Source organism: Nyctereutes procyonoides, unplaced genomic scaffold (assembly GCF_905146905.1).
Source record: "Nyctereutes procyonoides isolate TBG_1078 unplaced genomic scaffold, NYPRO_anot_genome, whole genome shotgun sequence".
Taxonomy (NCBI): Eukaryota; Metazoa; Chordata; class Mammalia; order Carnivora; family Canidae; genus Nyctereutes; species Nyctereutes procyonoides.
The window spans coordinates 2,927,963-2,947,209 of NW_026575122.1; the positions used below are offsets into that span (position 1 = coordinate 2,927,963).

Sequence of the window (19,247 nt, forward strand, 5' to 3'; positions counted from 1 at the left end):
GACTTATCATTACTATGATAAAATGCATCGTTACTATGAAATATATAACCACGAGAAATTAATCTCTGCTCCATTCTTACCTACCTACTCAGAATTAATCTTGAATATAACCCCTCTAAGATGACACACAGTGCTGCTGAAAGAGCATCCAATGCAAGCATTTTTTCAAAAAAATATATATAGGTAAATAAATTTTGAGAAGGGATCATGCAAATGCACAGTCAAAGCAACAGTGGAGCTCACTGCCCCCTGCCATGTCTCCTGCCCCCCTCCCTGGCCACCTGAGAGAGGGTAAAATGAATGAACCTTCACGGATAGTATACCCACCACAACATAAAAGCTGAAGAATTGAGAAATCCTGAAGTATAGAGTTGGAAGGACCCCTCCAAAGCCACAACCAGAAAAGCCCAGAAACAAAATAACTGAACAGATGAGCACAACTCCAGAAAAAATAAAATACTTATAGGATTTTACCAAGAACTCTTAAGAAAATTTCCAAAAGTGACATGTTTATTCCAGATATTGGAAGAAAGTTAAGTTTTCAGTCTAAAGGTCTTTGCAGCATAAAGACAGCAAAGCTAAAGATGTCAGAAGAGGGAATATATAAGAAGAGTACTTTTACAAATATGGAACGTTTAAAAAAGTATTAAAACAAACTAGTTAGAAGGATGCTGAAAAAAACTAGCAGAAAAAGAAATGGTAATTTAAATGGGCTAAGACTATGAACACTTTTTATAAATTTTCTTTTAAAAGAACAAAAACTGACACCAAATAATATGGACAAATATGAAGTGATGTAGACTTAAAAAGATGACTATTTATAAAAGCAGGTAAAAGGGTATTTGGAAATGTAAACATTTATAAAATCAGCAGACCCAGATGGCATGCATACTAAGGTGTTAAGGGAACTAGCTAATGTACTTACTGAGCCACTTACAATTATTTTTGAAAAATCTTGGAGAACTGAGGAGAGATCAGAAAATTTAAAAACGGCAAATACCAATTTTCAAAACAGGGTAGGAAGTGAATGCCTTGTAAATACCTTTTAAGTGATAATAATTCTGAGTAAAAATTTAGAATATTTTGGGAAAAGCATCTGAACCTCTAGGAGACGACAAAATGATGAGTAACACGCAGAGAGATGTTAAAAAAAAAATCATACCAAATTCGAATCCATTTGATCCTGAATCTCACAGGATGTTACAGGCCAAATTACTTATTTTTGGCTTAGATAATAAACATAATCTTATGGACTGAAATTTTCCACAAATGGACTATGTCAGTGAGTGGGTATTTCTAGCAAGGTCACCAGGAAGAGTGCTGAGGTCCATTCTAAATTAAAATATTTACTAATGATCTAGAAAAAGGAGTAAATAGCATACTCGCAAAACACACAGTTGGGTCTAAATTGAGAACTGGTATTAACACTGGGCAGAACAGAACAACAATACCAATATAGATTTGAAGCAATTAAAAGTGTACACTTCAAAAATAAAACTTGAAAAAAAAAAACCACTAAGTAAAAGCATTAAGTGAAAGGATTTAAAAGACATAATTTAATGGAAAGGACAGAGTGGCAACCAAAGATGACGTAAGAAAACAATGGATAACAGATTAATTCTTATTTCTTAATCCATCATTGCCCCACACGCAAACAAGAGCTAAAAACACATACATAAATAAAAGCATTATATTATGGATCATTCTGATTAGACCATATACAAAATGATGCATAACGCGCTGGTCTTCTGGTACCGGGAAGATGGAAAAAGAGCACAAGAAATTGCAAACGGAGATGGAAATGTGGGGTTATTCTGTAAGGAAAATGAAATCAGTAAAACATCAATGGCTTCAACTAAAAAGATAAAAGTAGAGTATGAACTTTCACACAAGGGCAATGGGAATGCTGGCAATCTGGGACGACAGAGGGGAGAGCTACCCTGACCTGACTACCAATGATGTGTGCGTCAACTGTCTCGCAGTATACAACAGGGGACAGGACGGAAGTGAGCCAAATGAGCTGTTCGCCAACCTTAACCCAACAGGCAATTCTGTGAAAACACTCGGTTTTCAATTATTGTCTAAACACACAGCTTACAGAGAAATCTTTCTCTGTAACCTACTCAGATTTTCCTTTCTACTAGAACTAAAGCCAATAGGACCCAGAAAGGACAAAAATCAGTTGCTTTCTGTCCCAGAACAGTGACAACATGCGGTTTATAAAGGTTAAATGAACCAAGCAACCCCCCCCCCCCCCGCCACACACAGGCCCAATAGAGAAGTTGAATTATATACACTACAATGAATTCTCAGGCACATGGAAATTCAGATGAGTAAAAATATCAACAGCCTCTCTATGGGCCTTTCAGATGAAGTAATAACAAGTGTGAACAATAGATCCTACTTTGGGAAGGTTCATGGGTGTCCTCAGTCGGGTCCGGACACTCTTCATTAATATACGCTGCTCCGTTGGCAGCAAATGATACTTCATAGCTTCAATGAGGTAATCTTTGCAAGCACTGCTATTCTTGACCAATGCTTCCTCTTCAACCCTCTGCAGGGAGAAATAAGACATACCCCATGACAGGGACAACTATTTCATGATAAAACTGGCAAAGAAAGAGAAGTAAAGAAGAGGAAAAAAAAACAAAAACAAAAATCATCTGGTCTGGCTCAGTCGTTTTCCTTACAAAGGAAAGCTTATAAATATCACTAAAAGAAAAATAAATGAAGCCAAATAAAAAAATGCTCAAATATCTGGTCTGCAGAGAAAAATATATGTAAGTAATCAAGAGAAGAGCTGCAATCAAAATTAAATACCTTAACATCAGCTATAGAATAATCTTTAGATAATACTATATTCACCTATTTCTCTCTCTCTCTCTCTGTCTTTCTGGTATATTCACCTATTTCTTGTCTTAAAATATCAAGCCAAAGAGTAAGAAAAAAAATTTAGATAATGAGTCCTTCAGGTGGAGTAGGCAATACTAATAAATTAAAGTCACTTTTCAAACCCAAAAAGGCAAATAAAATATCCAGGAGAGGGATTCAAAGTACTTTATAACATGCCTACACCACAAATAAATCTTGTTCCTGCTATTCCCGACCTCAAATGCAGGACAGGTTTTTTTGTTCATTTTCTTAACAGCGGAGTGCCAATGATTATGCAGATCACAACAAATAATGAGGCTTCAAGAAATCCTAAAATGCTCAGATTGAATCTCTTAATAAAGAACGTTTCCCTGGGATGCCTGGGGGGTTCAGTGGTTGAGCATCTGCCTTCGGCTCGGGTCATGGTGCTGGGGTCCCGGGATCGAGTCCTGCGTTGAGCTCCCCGCAGGGAGCCTACTTCTCCCTCTGCCTGTGTCTCTGCCTCTCTCAATAGATAAAATCTTTAAAAATAAAATGTCTCCTTAAATAGTTTCAATTGTAAGAATGTTGAAATGTTCCTGGCAGGATGCTAATAATAAAAAAAATAAATTCAAAATTGTTCACAGACTGCTAAAATCCATTTATTTCTACTTACTTCAAATAACCTGGTTTCCCTCAGATTAGAAATAAAGACAGAAACCAAATGCATGTAACAGTAAAACTATGAAGTAGAATTAAATAGTATTTGGGTCAAATGTCAAAATTCCATTTCTGCAGGGCAATCAGAAGACGCTATCAACAGGAAAGCAAAGAGGATGCAGAGCAGGGACACAGAGTCACAGGTGCATTTATTTATGTGTAAGTGACCATAAGTCCTGCCTACAGAAGCTCTAGAATTTGCTTGCCCACATCAAACATAGGGGGAAGCAAATTTCTAAGAAAGAGGAGTGGCCAAAGAAGGAGCAGCTGCCAAGGACCACAGGTGCCTCTAAGGTCCTCCGTCCCGTGCCCTGGGCATCTCATTCCGTAGGTCTCACCAATGTCATGCTGTCAGCCCAGTGACAAAGTGCTACGGGATTCACAGGTTTTGCATATGCTTTTACCTGAACTAAATATTCCCGAGGAAGCAAAGGTAACCGCACGTGTTCCATCAGCCGAGCCATAAATTCTTGCCTTACATCCTTGTCATGGTTTACCCAAGCTATTACTGCTTCAAATACCTTGCAGAAAATATGGGGAAAAGAAAAATAAGTAATGAGTTATGTACCAAGGCATCTGAATGAAGGATGATGAGATTACATTTTCTACACAGTTCTTGCTAAGACATCCAAGTTCAATACGCGGCTCAAATTTTCCAAAATCCTGACCCGTGCTGTACTTAAAAAGCCATTCAGTCCATTTCTTTCTTTTAATTTGGTATTTAGTAAAGTATTTTTTTTCCCAGCTGGGCTGAAATATAATTGACTGATAACACTGTGTAAGTTTAAGGTGCTCATTTGATATATTTACATATTGGAAAATGATGACCATCCTAGCTTTAGCTAATACCTTCGTCACGTCACATAATTACCACTTCTGTTCCGTGGTGAGAACATTTAAGATCTACTCTCTTAGCCACTTTCACGTATATAATACAGTTTTGTTAAATATAATCACCGTACTGTACATCCCCCAGAACTTACTCTTTAGAAGTCTGCAGCCTTTCACCAACATCTCCCCTCTTCTTCCATCCTGAACCCCATGTAACCACCACTGTACTCTGTCTCTAGGAGTTCGGTTTAGATTCCACATATAAGTGATCTCATACAGCACTGGTCTTTCCCGGACTTATTTCACTTAGCATAATGCCTTCAAGGCCCACCTATGTTGTCACAAATGGCAGTTATTTTCTCTTTTTTCATGGTTGAATGATATTCCTGTGTGTGTGTGTGTGTATGTATGTGTGTGTATCGTATTTTTGTTATCCATTCATCCACTGATGGACACTAGGTTGTTTCTAAATCTTGGCTATTCACAATAGCCACGATTTAGAAATCTTGACTTAGAAATCAAAGATTTAGAAATCTTTGAATTGGTTTATTGTGAATGCTGCAATAAACCAATGCACATGGGAGCGCAGACGTCTCTTCAAGAATATATCCAGAAGTGGAACTGCTGGATCATATGGTAGTTCTATTTTTAATTTAGCAAGTACCTTCAGCACTTTTATGTATTAGGTATTCTTCATTTGGTATTTTACTAAGCATTTCACCAAATATATTATCAAATCTCCTTGAATTTAAGTGGTAGCTGTGATAATCTGACGATACATGATCTAATTCACTGTTGATAACCTTCCTAACGTGGTTCTGCTTACCAAGATTTAAATCTCAAGTCTCTTTGGAATAAAGGGCCCAAAATAATAAAGCAAAGGGATACTGTTGAATGAATATCACATACCCTCATAAACAACTATTTTGGGCTTTTTCTTTAGCCATACACTTCTAAATTAAGTGTGTGCAGAAAAAATTAATTAATTAATTAATTGCAGAATAGATGAACTCTCTTTCCTCACAATGAAATATATTAAAATCTACTATTTTTGAATAGTAGATTAAAAACAAAATAATAAGGGCATTACAACTTAACAACATACACCTATGAAAACGTTAATGAGCTAATATGAAGACAGTATGTGACTATATAATTTCCTTCCAGACTGATGAATACATAATCCAATAATTTTTAAAGGCTTGTAGAAAGTGCCTGATAATAGGTAGTTGGATTATTAGGAACAAAAAAATATTTCTGTTGATGCTGGGATAGAGCATGAAAGTAAAAAAATCTACATTATAATTAACATGCCTCTTTAATTCATTCAGTCACCAAGTATCTACAAAGTACCTGTATGTGTTGGGTGCTAGAAATAGAGAGGATCCTGTCAATTCTGTCTACTATTTCTCAGCTCTACTCTCTCTTCTCCACCTGTCTCCACCATCCTAGGTCAGACCCTACTGCTCACTGGTATGACCTCAACATCCTCCTATCTGACCCTTGCCCCACTTTGGGTTCAGTCAGCACACTACCACCGTGACGGCTGGTCTCCAAAATGGTCCCTTAATAAACCACATCTCTGAGTATCCACACCTTATGCAGTGAACCCGCCACAGGGACTCTAAGTTAGCCCTGTGTCACCAAAAAAAAAAAAAAAATGCAGCAGAAGCAGTGCTGCGTGACTTCTGAAGCTGGGTCGATAAGAAGCCTTTCAGTTTTCAGTCGGGTCTCTTACAATGCTCATCTGGGGGAAGAGAGATGTCACGCAAGAAGTCTGATTACTTGAGATCACCATGCTATGAGGAGCCCAAACTAGCCCCAAAGAGGGAGGGCAGGGAAGGGGAGAGGGTTAGAGGACAGAAGTGGAAAGAGATACCAACCAAACTGCAGCCCAGGAGCTGGACAAGTGAATGAAGGGAGCCAATGTGGATTTTCTGGACCCACAAGATAACCATGCGCAGACCGACTGAGGTTCCAGTATGGCTAATCTGGACATTCAAGGCAACCCAGCTGAAGCCCAGACGCTACAGAGCAGAGATAATAAGGTGTCCCAACACGCTGGTCTCTCTAGACATTGCTGGTCTGTCTAGACATTGCTGGTCTCTCTGGACATTCAAGCCAAGCCAGCTGAAGCCCAGACACCACAGAGCAGAGACAGGCTGTCCCAACGTGCCCTGAGTGAATTCTGCCCACAGAATGGTGAGTATAATAAAGTGCCTATTGTTTTGTGTCACTACATACACTTTGGGGTGGCTTGTTGGGCAGCAGTAGGAAATCCGGACAGCTTTCATGCCATTTCTATTATGTGGGTATTACCACAGCATTCTCCTACCACTTAAAACCCTTTAAAGGCTCTTCTTCATCACGAGGATGAAGTCAAGGTTCTTTCAGACAGCTGAGAAGACATTTTACGCCATCTTCCCATCTATCTCCTACCGCTCTGTCAAACATATATATTCTAGACTCTTAAACATATTGAACCAACTTAATGCAATTATTCTTTCACACCCTTTTTACATTCACATACTCTACCCCTACCTGGCATGCCCTTCCCACGCCCACTCATCCTGACTTCCCCGGCAAACTCATATACTTTTTTAGAACTTGAGCCAGGCTAACAGCATCCCCAACCCAGGACTGATGAAATGTTCCTACGATACCCTCTACAGCATTCCCTAATTATTTATTCATCCCAATGGTTGTCCCTTTAACCTATGGAGTAAAGATTTCTGTTTTGTTAACATTTCCGTAGCTGTGACTCTGTGACAGCGTCTGGTCCACATGAGGCACTCAATACGTGTCTGTTAAACATGAATAGCAAAGCAATGTCTTCCCCCTCTCTATATTTCTTAAGCACTAGATGACACATCTAACAACCACTCTCCACATCTTTTTTTTTCACATGGTAAATATAATAGTAAATGTGTCTTTTTATGCCCAGGCAGGATGGATAACTTTGAGGAATAAAGCTACAGGTCATACAACCTTAAATGCAAAGCACACAAAGAAAAAAACAGTTTCACTTTCTCCAAACTCAGTGTGTTCACAAGCTTGTGTGCCCCAATTCCTGAATATAACACCCACCCAAAGAATAAAAGTCACTAACAGAAGATTCTTTCTCCACCAATATGAAAGGTACAGGTGGGGTGTCTGAGTGGCCCAGTCGGTTAAGCAGCCAACTCCTCATTCTGGCTCAGGTCGCGATCGGGGCGTCCTGGGACGGAGGCCGGCTCGCATCGGGCTCCCTGCTCAGCGGGGAGTCTGCTTCCCCCTCTTCCTCTGCCCCTCCCCCACTGCTGTACAGTCTCAAATAAAATCTTCAAAAAAAAAAAAAAAAGGAACGCTTAGTCTACAACAAGCTATTACTTTGTTATCCCTGATAATTTCTTCCCACTCACATAATGGTGAAACTACTCTGGTCTGAGAAATATGGCAGTTAGGTCATAATTTTTAGAGGCATCTAACTGTGGGAAGAAACCCAGCACCCAAAAGGACTTGGCTCAGTTTAAGGTGTGCTGGTTCTTGGTGTGGGGGTCCAGTACAAGACTCTAACATCTAGCAATTCAGGGCATTTCCTGTGGCCTGAAGAAACTAATCTGCACAATCAACAAGTCAACTAGTTGAGTCTGTAATAACTTCCAGATCAAAGATCACTGGCTGTTGCTACACATAGAGGGTTACAAAGTTGCAAAACAAAGTGAAATAAAGAAAGGAAAAGTAGGGACGCCTGGGTGGCTCAGTGGGTTGAGCCTCTGCCTTCGGTTCAGGGTGTGATCCCAGGGTCCCGGGATCGAGTTCTGCATCGGGCTCCCCACAGGGAGCCTGCTTCTCCCTCTGCTTGTGTCTCTCATGAATAAATAAATAAAATCTTAAAAAAAAAAAAAAAAAGGAAAAGTACTCCGTCACTATATACCAGAAAGAAAAATGTACTTACCTTCTCTTCTGAGGAAATGGTAAGTTTGTCACTTGAGATTAAGCTGCACACTTGTTCGATGCCGAGATTGAGAAATTCCTCACTAAGTACAACATCTGCAAAATGCTGCTCTGTTGGGAGGTTAAAAATAAAATCCGTTAACACCGACATTGTGTTATCCAGCTTCAAACTGCTTCAAAAGGAGGAGGTTTTTGTTAATCTAACCTAAGACTCAGAAAAACAACTGTATTTCCTCCAGGCAAGAACCAACAAAACCCAAACCAGCTCCTCAGGGGAAGTGGTCTCTACTTCAATAAGAAAGTAGAGGCACAGGTGGGAGAGCCGGGTATCCTACAGCTGCCCCGCCTCTGTATTACATGGTGGGGCTTCTGAGTTAACATTGTATTCCTTATGTGGTAATAAGATTTTCAGTATTGAAATACGTAAAACCTATTGATGACATAAATCAAGTACATGGTGTTATGGAATCACACCCCTGAATGTAAAACACTTCCAAACCTAATGGAATAAGGAGGGAAACCTGCTTTATTTGAAAACTTTAAACAAAGAAATGTTAAATGCTGCTCAGTCTGAACATATGACCATTATTTAAAAAAAAAACAAAGTTGATTTATAATATAGATAGCTCTCAATTCTCTGGCAGTTTAACCGGGGACCAAATCATACCATTTTATACCCTCAACTCCTTTCCAGAAACTGGTAAAACCAGTAATTCTTAAAATACTACAGAAAGCCTTTTTTTGATCTCACACATATACCCACAACTCCAAACGGGGGGGGGGGGGGGGTTAGGAGGGGAACTATTCAAATAATCAATGACTTTACAACTTTAAAAAAATGAATCATTTACAAAGTAACCTTTCCTGCAAATCCAGCTGCCACTTATAAAGTGTGAGTTCACAGGGAAATGTGTTCAGGCTTCGGAGTCAGACGCACAGAGTCAAATCCCAGCTCCTGTAAAACCTTGGGCAAATTATGTCATTTGTCTGAGCTTTGGTTTCCTCATCTATAAAACGGGAATAATAACACCTTACCTAATAAGACCACTGTGAGGATTAAAAAACTACAAGTCTATAAAGCACCTAGAACTGTGTGTGGTAGAGAGTAAGGACTCCATAATCTAGCTCTTCCTGTACACTTATCCCTAAATCCTAACGCAAAAATCTGCCGGGAAACCTAGATATTTTCTAGGTCTTCCCAATTAACCATATTCTAACAGTCATCTATTAAAAGACGAGGTAAAGATTCACTTCAAATGTGTTTCAAGGTACCATAGAAAGGATCAGCTGGCTTCCCCTTCAGAAACACTGCAAAATCTGCATTTACATAAATCCCCTAACGATTCACTTTAACAAAAGGTTCATCACAAAATGGCTTTAAAAGTGATGAGGAGCCCTAGGATCATTATAAAGTGATGTGGACTTACGAAAATCCAACTGACACAATTTTTGTCTGTTGGAAATGTTTTCTCCTATTATTTTTTTACGGAGGGGTAGCTGGCGATGTTAATGTCCGTTTCATCTGGCGTATGACCGTGGTTCAGCAAGCGTGCACGTTCCGCAGGACACACCAAGGTACGAGTAGTTCCCATCTGCCGTACGTCCCCACGCTGTCACTGGCTCCGTTCCTCACCTGTACTTCTCATCCCTGCGGCTTATTTATTTCACAACTACAAGTCTGTTCCTCTTAATCCTCTTCACCTATCTCACGCCCCCCCACCACCACCGGTTTGTCCTCCGTATTAAGAGACTGCTTCCAGCTGAGTGTGTGTGTGTGTTTTACAGATTCCGTACATAAGCGAAATCGTGTGGTATTTGTCTTCCCTGAGAAAGGCCCAAACGTGTTGCTGTGAATGGCAAGATTTCATTCTTTTCCGTGGCTGACACTCGCTGCGTCCACACACTACTGCTCCTCACCCAGTCATCTGTGGATAGGTACTTGGGCCGCCTCTGCATCTTGACTACTGTAAACCACGCTACAATAAACACAGGGTGCATATGTCTTTCCGAATTACTAGTTTTGGTCTCTTTTAGAATCCCCGCAGCGGAATCAATGGATTATATACTATTTCTATCTTTAACTTTTTTTTTTTTTTAAGGTTTCGTTTATTCATGAGAGAAACACAGAGAGAGGCAGAGACACAGGCAGAGGGAGAAGCAGGCTCCATGCAGGGAGCCCGACATGGAACTCGATCCCGGGTGTCCAGGATCACGCCCTGAGCCACCCAGGGATCCCCCTTATCTTTAACTTTTTGAGAACCCTCAAAACCCCAGTGTTTTCTATAGTGGCTGCACCAGCTTACACGCCCACCAAGAGTGCACCCAAGATCCCTTTTCTCCCTGTCCTTGCTAACACTTGTCCTTTATTTCTTGTCTTTTTGATACTAGCCATTGTGACTGGTGTGAGATGATATCTCATTATGGCTTTGACTTCCCTGATGATTAGTGACGTTGAGCATTTTTCATGTACCTGTTGGCTACCCGGGGCCCCTATCCCGTCTTTGGAAAAAAATGCCTAATCAGGCCCTTTGTCCATTTTTTAATCAGATTGTTTTTTTTGGTGTTGAGCTTTTTATATTTTGGATGTTAACCCCTTATAGGATACATTATGCGTCAGTATCTTCTCCCATTTTAGTACGTTGTCTTTTCGTTTTTTGTTTTAGGGCTTCTCTCATGGTTTAAAAGTTTTTATAGTTTGATGTAGTTCCAGTTGTTCACCTTTGCTTTTGTTGCCCCTTGCCCAAGGACACATATCCAGGAAAATGCTGTGAAAGCTGTTGTCGAAGAAAATATTGGTTATGTTTTCTTTTAGGAGTTTAATGGTTTCGGGCCTTACATTTAGGTCTTTAATCCATTTTGAGTTTACTTTTGTGCATGTATAATGAAATGGTCCAGTTTTCCAGAATCATTTATCGAAGGAACTCTCTCTTCCCCATGTATATTCTCACCTCCTTTGTGAGTTTAACCGACCATACCATTTATGGGCTCTCAATTCTGTTCAGTGGTCTATGTGTCAATTTTTATCCCAGTTCCACCTTCTTTTTATTATTATACTTCTGTAATACAGTTTGAAATCAGAAAGTGTAATGCCTTCATTTTTGTTCTCTTAGGATCACTTTGCCTCTTTACGGTCTTTCATGATTCCATAATATTTTTATTTTTTTTTCTATTTGTTGAACAAAATACCACTGAGATTTTGATAGACATTACACCGAATCTATTGATGGCTTTGAGCAGCATGGACAGTTTAACAATAGTGATTCTTATGATTCATGAGCACAGGATATCGTTTATTTGTATCTTTTTCAATTTATTTCATCTAAGTCTTGTAGGTTTCAGTGTCTAGATTGTTTGCCTCCTTGGTTCGGATTATTCCTTAAGTACATTATTATTTTTGATGCTATTATAAATGGGATTGTTTTGTTTTTCAGATATTTCATTGCTAGTGTATAGAACTCAAGTTTGCATGTTAATTTCACATCCTAAAACTTGACTGAATTTGCTGATTAGTTCTATTAGTCTTTTTTTTTTTTTTTGATGGGATCTTAGGATTTTCCATATTTGAAATCATATTATCTGCAAAGACAATTTTACTTCTTCCTTTCTGATTGAATGCCTTTTACTTCTTTCTCTTGCCTGACTGCTCAGCCAGGACTTCCAGGACTATGTTGAACGGGAGTGGTGAGAGTGGGCATCCTTGTTTTGTTCCTGATCTTAAAACTTTTCAGCTTTTCACTGCTGAGTATGAAGTCAACTATGGGTTTGTCATAGATGACCTTTACTAAACTAAGGTTTAATATATTAATGTATGTTCCTTCCATACCTGATTTGTTGAGTTTCTCGTGGAAGGATGCTGTATTTTGCCAAATGCTTTTTCAGCATCTGAGATGATCACACAGTATTTATCTTTCATTGTATTTATGTGTTGTACCACATTTACTGATTCGTGGATGTTGAACTATCCTTGAATCCTTTGGGTAAATCCCACCTGATCATGGTGTAGGATTCTTCTATGTGCTGCTGAACCCAGTTTGCTAATATTTGGATACGAATTCTTGCATCCATATTCATCAGCAATACTGGACTGTAATCTTTTCTTATAATGTCCTTATCTGGCTTTGGTATCAGTTTTAACTATGGCCTCACAAAATAAGTTTGGGAGTATTCTTTCCTTTTCTATGTTTTGGAAGAGTGGGAGGATTAGTGTTAATTCTTCTTTAAATGTTTGATAGAATTCATCAGTGATGCCTCTTGTCCTGGATATTTCTTTTGGGGATCTTTTGGATTACTAATTCAATCTCCTCACTTGCTATTGTTCCGTTCAGATTTTCTGTTACTGCATGATTCAGTGTTGGCAGGCTGCATCTTTCTAGAAATTTATCCATTTCTTCTGGTTATATTAACATATAAGTGCACTTACAAGAGACTACTCTTATGATCTTTATATTTCTGTGGTATAAGCTGTAATGTCTCATTTTTCATTTCTGATTTTATTTACTTGAGTCTCCAGTTTGTTTTTTTTTTAATTTTTATTTATTTATGATAGTCACAGAGAGAGAGAGAGAGGCGCAGAGACATAGGCAGAGGGAGAAGCAGGCTCCATGCACCGGGAGCCCGATGTGGGATTCGATCCTGGGTCTCCAGGATCACGCCCCGGGCCAAAGGCAGGCGCCAAACCGGGGCGCCACCCAGGGATCCCGAGTCTCCAGTTTTTAATCTAGCTAAAGGTTTCTCAATTTTACCTTTGCAAAAACAACAACAAAAACAAAAAAAACTCCAAAAAACAAGCTCTTAATTTAATTGACCTTTTCTATTGTCTTTCTGGTCTCTATTTCACTTATTGCTACTCTGACCTTTGTCATTCCCTTCCTTCTGCTAACACTGGGTTTAGTTTGTTCTTTTTCTAGTGCCTTGAGGTGTAAAATTAGGTTGCTTATTTTGGATCTTTTTTCTTAACAGGCCTTTATCACTGTAAACTTTCCTCTTAGAATTGCTTTTGCATCATCCCATAGATTTTGGTGTGGTATATTTCTCTTCAAGATATTTATTTCCCTTTTGATTTCTTCTTTGACCCACTGGCAGTTCAGAAGTGTATTGTTTAATTTCCTCACACTTGTGAATTTTTTAGTTTCTCCTGTTACTGATTTCTAGCTTCATACCACTGTGCTCAGAAAAGATATTCAAAATGAAGACTTGTTTTGTGATTTATGATCTATCCTGGAGAGCATTCTGTGTGTGCTTGTGGAGAATATGTATTCTGCTCTTGTTGAATGGAATGCTCTGTATCAGGTCTATCTGGTCTAAAGTATGGTTCAAGTCCAATGTTTCCTCGTTGATATTCTGTCTAAATGATCTATCCATTGTTGAAAGTGGATACTGAAGTCTCCCACTATTAAATAATTAAATAACTGTTGTCTAATTCTCTTTCAATGTCTGTTAGTATTTCTTAATATATTCAGATGCTCCAATGTTGGGTAATATGTATCTATAATTGTTACATCTTCTTGATGAATTGAACCTTTCATCATTATGTAATAATGAATCTTTTATCATTATGTAATAACGTTCTCTGTCTCTACTTATCATTTTTGGCTCAACATCTAGTTTCTATGCTATCAATATAGCTATACTTGCTCTCTTCTGGTTTCTACTTGCGTGGAATATTTTTTTCCATCCCTTCACTCTGAGTCCTTAAAGCTAAAGTGAATCTCTAGTAGGCACCATATAGTTTGGTTTTTTTTTTTTTAATCCAGCCAGCCACATATGCCTTTTGACTAGAGAATTCAATTCATTTACATTTAGTCACTATTGGTAAAACTTTACTAATTCCATGTATTAATTGTTTTCTGGCTGTTTTGCATGTCCTTTGTTCCTTTCTCCCTCTCTTGCTTCTTTCTTTGTGAATTGGTAATTTTCCATAGTTGTAGGCTTTATTCTCTTCTCTTTACCTTTTGTACTTATACTGTAGGTTTTTGTTTTGTGGTTACCATGAGACTCATATAAAACTTCTCATAGATGTAACAGTCTATTTTACATTGATAAGTATTAAAGTTTAATCTCATACAAAAACTCTACCTTCTACTCCAACAGTTTATGGTTTTGAGGTCATAATTCGCCTCTTCTTATGATCTTTGAGTCTCCAAAAGCCTCTCTTTTTATATTGTGTATTCACTAACAAATTATTGTAGCTATAGTTATTTTTACTATTGTCCTTTAATCTTATGCTAGCATTAACAGAACACCATATTACAGTATGAGTATTCTATGTATGTATGTACATATGTAAATATGTATGTACTTATTTATTTACTCAGAAAGAAAGAGTGTGCAAGAATATGCATTTGAGTGGGGGGTAGAAGGAGAGGGAAAGGGTGAGGAGGAAGCAAACTCCCTACTGAGTGTGGAGCCCAATGCAGGGCTTGATCTCATGACCCTGAGATCATGACCTGAGCCCAAACCAAGAGTCAGATGCTTAACCAACTGAGCCACTCAGGTGCCTCTAGGGTATTCTTAATATGACTATATACTTGTCTTTACCAATGTGTTGAATATTTTCATATGAAAACTATATTTCATTACTAATAATTAGCATCATTTCATTTCAGCCAGAAGAACTCCTCTTAGCATTTCTAAGGCAGGTCTAGTGAAGATGAATTCCCTTAGCTTTTTTGTCTGAGAAAGTATCTCTCCTTTATTTCTGAAGGACAGCTTTGTTAAATTAAGTATTCTTGGTTGGCGGGTCTCTCTCTCTCTCTCTCTCTCTCTCTCTCTCTCTCGGCACCTTGGATCCCACGAGATACTGCTTAGCCTGTAAGATTTCTGCTGAGAAATCCCTGATAGCCTTATGGGAGCTCCCTTCTAAGTTACAAGCTTTTCTCCCCTCTATTGTTGCTTCTAAGATTATCTCTTTGTCTTGGATTTTTTACTGTTTTATTATAATGTGTCTTAGAGAAAATTTCTTTAAGTTGATTTTGTTTAGTGGCCTATACAAGCTTCATGAATGTAGATATCCAAATCTTCACCCAGATTGGGTAGTTCTCAGCTCTTATCTTTTTAAATAAGCTTTCTGTCCCCTTCTTCCTTTCTTCATCTAGAACTCCAGTAATTCACCAGTTGGTCCTTTTGATGATACCTCCTAGATCACAAAGCTTTCCTTCACTCTTTTTCATTCTTTTTTCTCCTGTTCTCTTCAGACAGTTCTAAACTTCCTGTCTTCAACTTCCCTGATTCTTTTTTCTGCTTGATGAAGTCTGTTGTTGATCCTCTCCACTGCATTTTTCATTTCTTTCATTGGATTTTTCAGCTCCAAAATTTGTTTGGTTCTTTTCTATGATTTCTCTGTGTTAAACTTCTCATTTTATTCATGTATTGTCTTCCTGAAATCACTAAATTATTGGTGTTTTCTTGTAGCTCACTGAGTTTTCTTAAAATAGCTATTTTGAATTCTGTATCAGGAAACTTAAGTGCATCTTGATGTTTTGGGGTTTGGTTATGGGAAAATTACTGTGATCTTTTAGTGGTGTCAAGTTACCTTGATTTTGCATGTTTCTTGGAGTTGTGTGCTGCTGTCTCTGCATTTGAAGCAGCGGTCATCTCCTTCAGTCTTTACTGTCTTCAGGGAAGTAATACCTTCTTTCAGCCCTGCTCGAGATTCTGAGGATTTCTTAGACTTTCTATGGATACATCTGCTCTAAGCTTCTTATTCCCTTCTGTAGAAGAAATCTTAAGCTTGTATGCCAGTCTTTATCCTGCAACACACCAAGGTGAGTGCTGACAATCTCTCTTTTGTTTTCTCAAAGGTGGTGCTACAGCTGAAGTTTGTGGCCTCTCCCTGGCCCACGGATTTGGACCTGCTGCACGTGCTTATTTGTCACCTTCCAAAACTCACTCTTGCCACTTCCTACAAAAGCAGAAACAGAAAACTGGCCACACTGTGAGGGTGGGGGGCACAGCACACAGGGGATGGAGGTGCCCATAGGCCTACTGAGAGGATCCAAGAGAGAGGCTTTCCCAGCAGCTACTGGGCAGGCTTCTTGATGGAAATCTACCACACAGTTAGTAGGAGCTATGTCCCATGTATGTCCTCAGAAAGTGGTATGTACCACTTTCCCAGACTTTCTGCCTCCTAGTCTGGATCTCCAGATTTAGTACTCTGAATAGGGCCAGAAAGAAATGGTCACTTTCAGCAGCATTTACACAGCTGGGTGCTCACTCACACATTCTCTCTTTTCTGCACTAAAAGAATCGCAGACTGAGGAAACTCTCTCTTGGCCCTGTGCTGTACTGCCTTAGGGAAGGGGTGATGTGGGTAAAGTCAAACTGTTCTGATCCACTCTAATGTATCCAAACCTTTTTTTTTCCTCTGATAAGTACTGGCTCTTCTCCTCTGGAGATCTGGACTTCAAAGGCTCTTTTGTCCACAGGTGACTGTCTAGGTCAATGTTCTCCAGGGGCTCCTTGACTGCAGTCAAGAAAGGCTAGAACTGGCTCATGGGTTACTTTAGAGTCAAAGCCAGGACAGAGGTCTGTCTGCCTATTATGGAATGCACAAGTAGGCAAGACTCCCTCCAGATCCCTTGGTGTACGGTGCTGGATCCCACAGGTCCCACAAAAGGCACTCTGTTCATGGATGGATACACAATACTTGTTGGAGATGGTGGGGCAAAAATGAGGAATGTCTTATGCTACCATGATTAAAAACAAATATTTCCCCAATTAGAAAGAAAAGTGTTGCTATAGACAATCAATGCATTCTATTGTTTTGAGTACAGTGGACAAATGCTGTCCTAAGTAAGAAAAAAAAAATGGTTTACCCTCCCTGGCTTGGGCCACTGCCCTACGCTGCTGGCCTTCATACCAAACTTCTTTAGGGCAGATCTTAATACAGAAGCCTCTGCATTTTGATGCACATCACATATTTATCTGTTGCAACACAGCCTCTGGCCCACCCTTCCCCTGTTTTGTTCTTTGGAAGTCCTTTTCTTGGGATTAAAACTTCTTAAGCCCTGCATAGTGTTGCAGTCTCTCCCAGTTTGGATTCTAGAATACTTTTTTCTAAACTTTATTTTTTAAGCTTTTATGTTTTTTAAGTAATCTTTACACCCAAAGTGGGGCTCAGACTTACAACCCCGAGATCAAGAGTACATGCTGTACCAACTGAGCCAGGGAGGCACCCCTATAATCTTTTTAACCAGTCTGTCTCCATTAGCTCTCTAAAATTGGGCATTATCTATGGTCCTGCCTGCCCTGAGCCCTCTTTTCATTTTCTGCTTGTTCTCCCTGAAGCATTCCATCCCATTTGTGTGTCCCCAGTTATATTTAACTATCACCCCGTATGGAGGCTCCCAGATTCAACCTCTCTCCCAAATCTCAATATACGAATCTTCAGCTCTTAGCCTCCACATGACCTGGTTAACCATCATGGCTCTTTCAAACAGACAGAGCCACCCGCAACCACACCCAGCAACACATACAAGCAGTCCTTTAAAACCTTCACATGATTCACCACTTTAGGCCACTTACCTTGGCTCTACTATCTGAATTTTTCTTCGTTGTGAATTTTCCCACTCCTTGCCTGCATGCTTGGCAAAGATTATCTGGCTGAGTCTGATTATCTCCTCAAAATAAATCAAGGTCTTCCAATGGCCTGCTGTCTTTGCCTACTGCTAATAAACTTGCCCAGTTGGAGAACTTCTAAAATTGATAGTGTACTCCACTGCTCATTCTCCTTCAAGCAATCAAGACTGAGACCCACCTACACCTCAAAGAGTGTTAGTACCTTTCTCTGGACACCTGCTTGCCCTGCTGTCCTTTGGTGTCTTAATGGCTCTAGTATCCACATTCCAAGGCTAAGTGAAACCTCAGTCGATTCCTTATTCCCTTTCCTCTCCTTGTTTATTGCGGTAAAACACATAACATAAAATTTAGCATCTTTACCTTTTTTAAGTATACAGTTCAGAAGTTTTAAGCAAACTCACATTGCTGTGAAAGCAATCTCCAGAACTACTTCATCTTGCAAATGCGAAACTCCATACTCATTATAGAACTCCCCTTTTCCCCCTCCTACATTCCTTCCTCTCCTTAAACCCTAAAATAAATTCTTTCACAAATCCTGTGGATTTTTTTTCTGTAATGCCAGAGGAAATCATAAGATTTAGTGGTATAAGGGATCTGAAAGGTCCCCTGACACAGCTTTTATGTCAGAGTAACTTCTAAAATTTTCATATTCAGTGGCTATCTGGTACATTTTGTGCACATCAACAGGCAGCAAGGCAGTCACACCATTCCTGAACACTTACTATAAGTGGAAGTTCTGCTTTATGTTGTACTAAAACCTTCCTCCCTCTTATTTTATAACACTGATGCCACCTCTGCCCAGATTAATCTCTCTCCATGCATGAAGTTCCTTCAAACTTTTACAGAGCTTTGTATTCTCCTAAATTTTCTTCCTATGGTTTATAAATTCCTAAGTCTTCTGACCATTCCTTGTATAATATCGTTTCATGTCTTCACCATCATCCTATCTCCAAATTCAGGGCTTCCATTTGTCAGTCTCTCTCAAAACACGTGACCTGAAAATGAACTCGATTTCACAGATCTAGTCTGACCCAGGAAGAACAGAATGAGATAATCACATCTTTCTAGACACAGTTACGATATTGTTCTTGAGTACACTATCAGCTAAGACTCTAAGATCTTTGGATTGGTTTGACTAATACAAGCCTGATACCTGTCACAAAGCCAAGATAAGAAATTCTTCCTTTTCACTGAGTAATTTCCTATTCAGTTTACTGCACCTCAGGAAGGTACAGAACAAATTAACAGCTACTGCACACTGGCAGTAAAAACACACACCAGGGGATCCCCGAGTGGCTCAGCGGTTTAGCGCCTGCCTTCAGCCCAGGGCGTGA

At 39.3% G+C, this 19,247-nt stretch overlaps 1 protein-coding gene across 3 annotated transcripts in view; it reads right to left on the minus strand.

The window, feature by feature from the left end:
* Positions 1–19,247, minus strand: part of KLHL2 (kelch like family member 2) — a 99,878-nt gene that overhangs the window by 15,856 nt on the left and 64,775 nt on the right. For all 3 annotated transcript variants that reach the window (XM_055336395.1, XM_055336394.1, XM_055336396.1), the window contains 3 exons: positions 8,339–8,448; positions 3,975–4,091; positions 2,405–2,554 (listed from right to left, as the gene is read on the minus strand). In XM_055336395.1, coding sequence (XP_055192370.1) covers positions 2,405–2,554; positions 3,975–4,091; positions 8,339–8,448 — 377 coding nt within the window. The remainder of the gene's footprint in view (positions 1–2,404; positions 2,555–3,974; positions 4,092–8,338; positions 8,449–19,247) is intronic.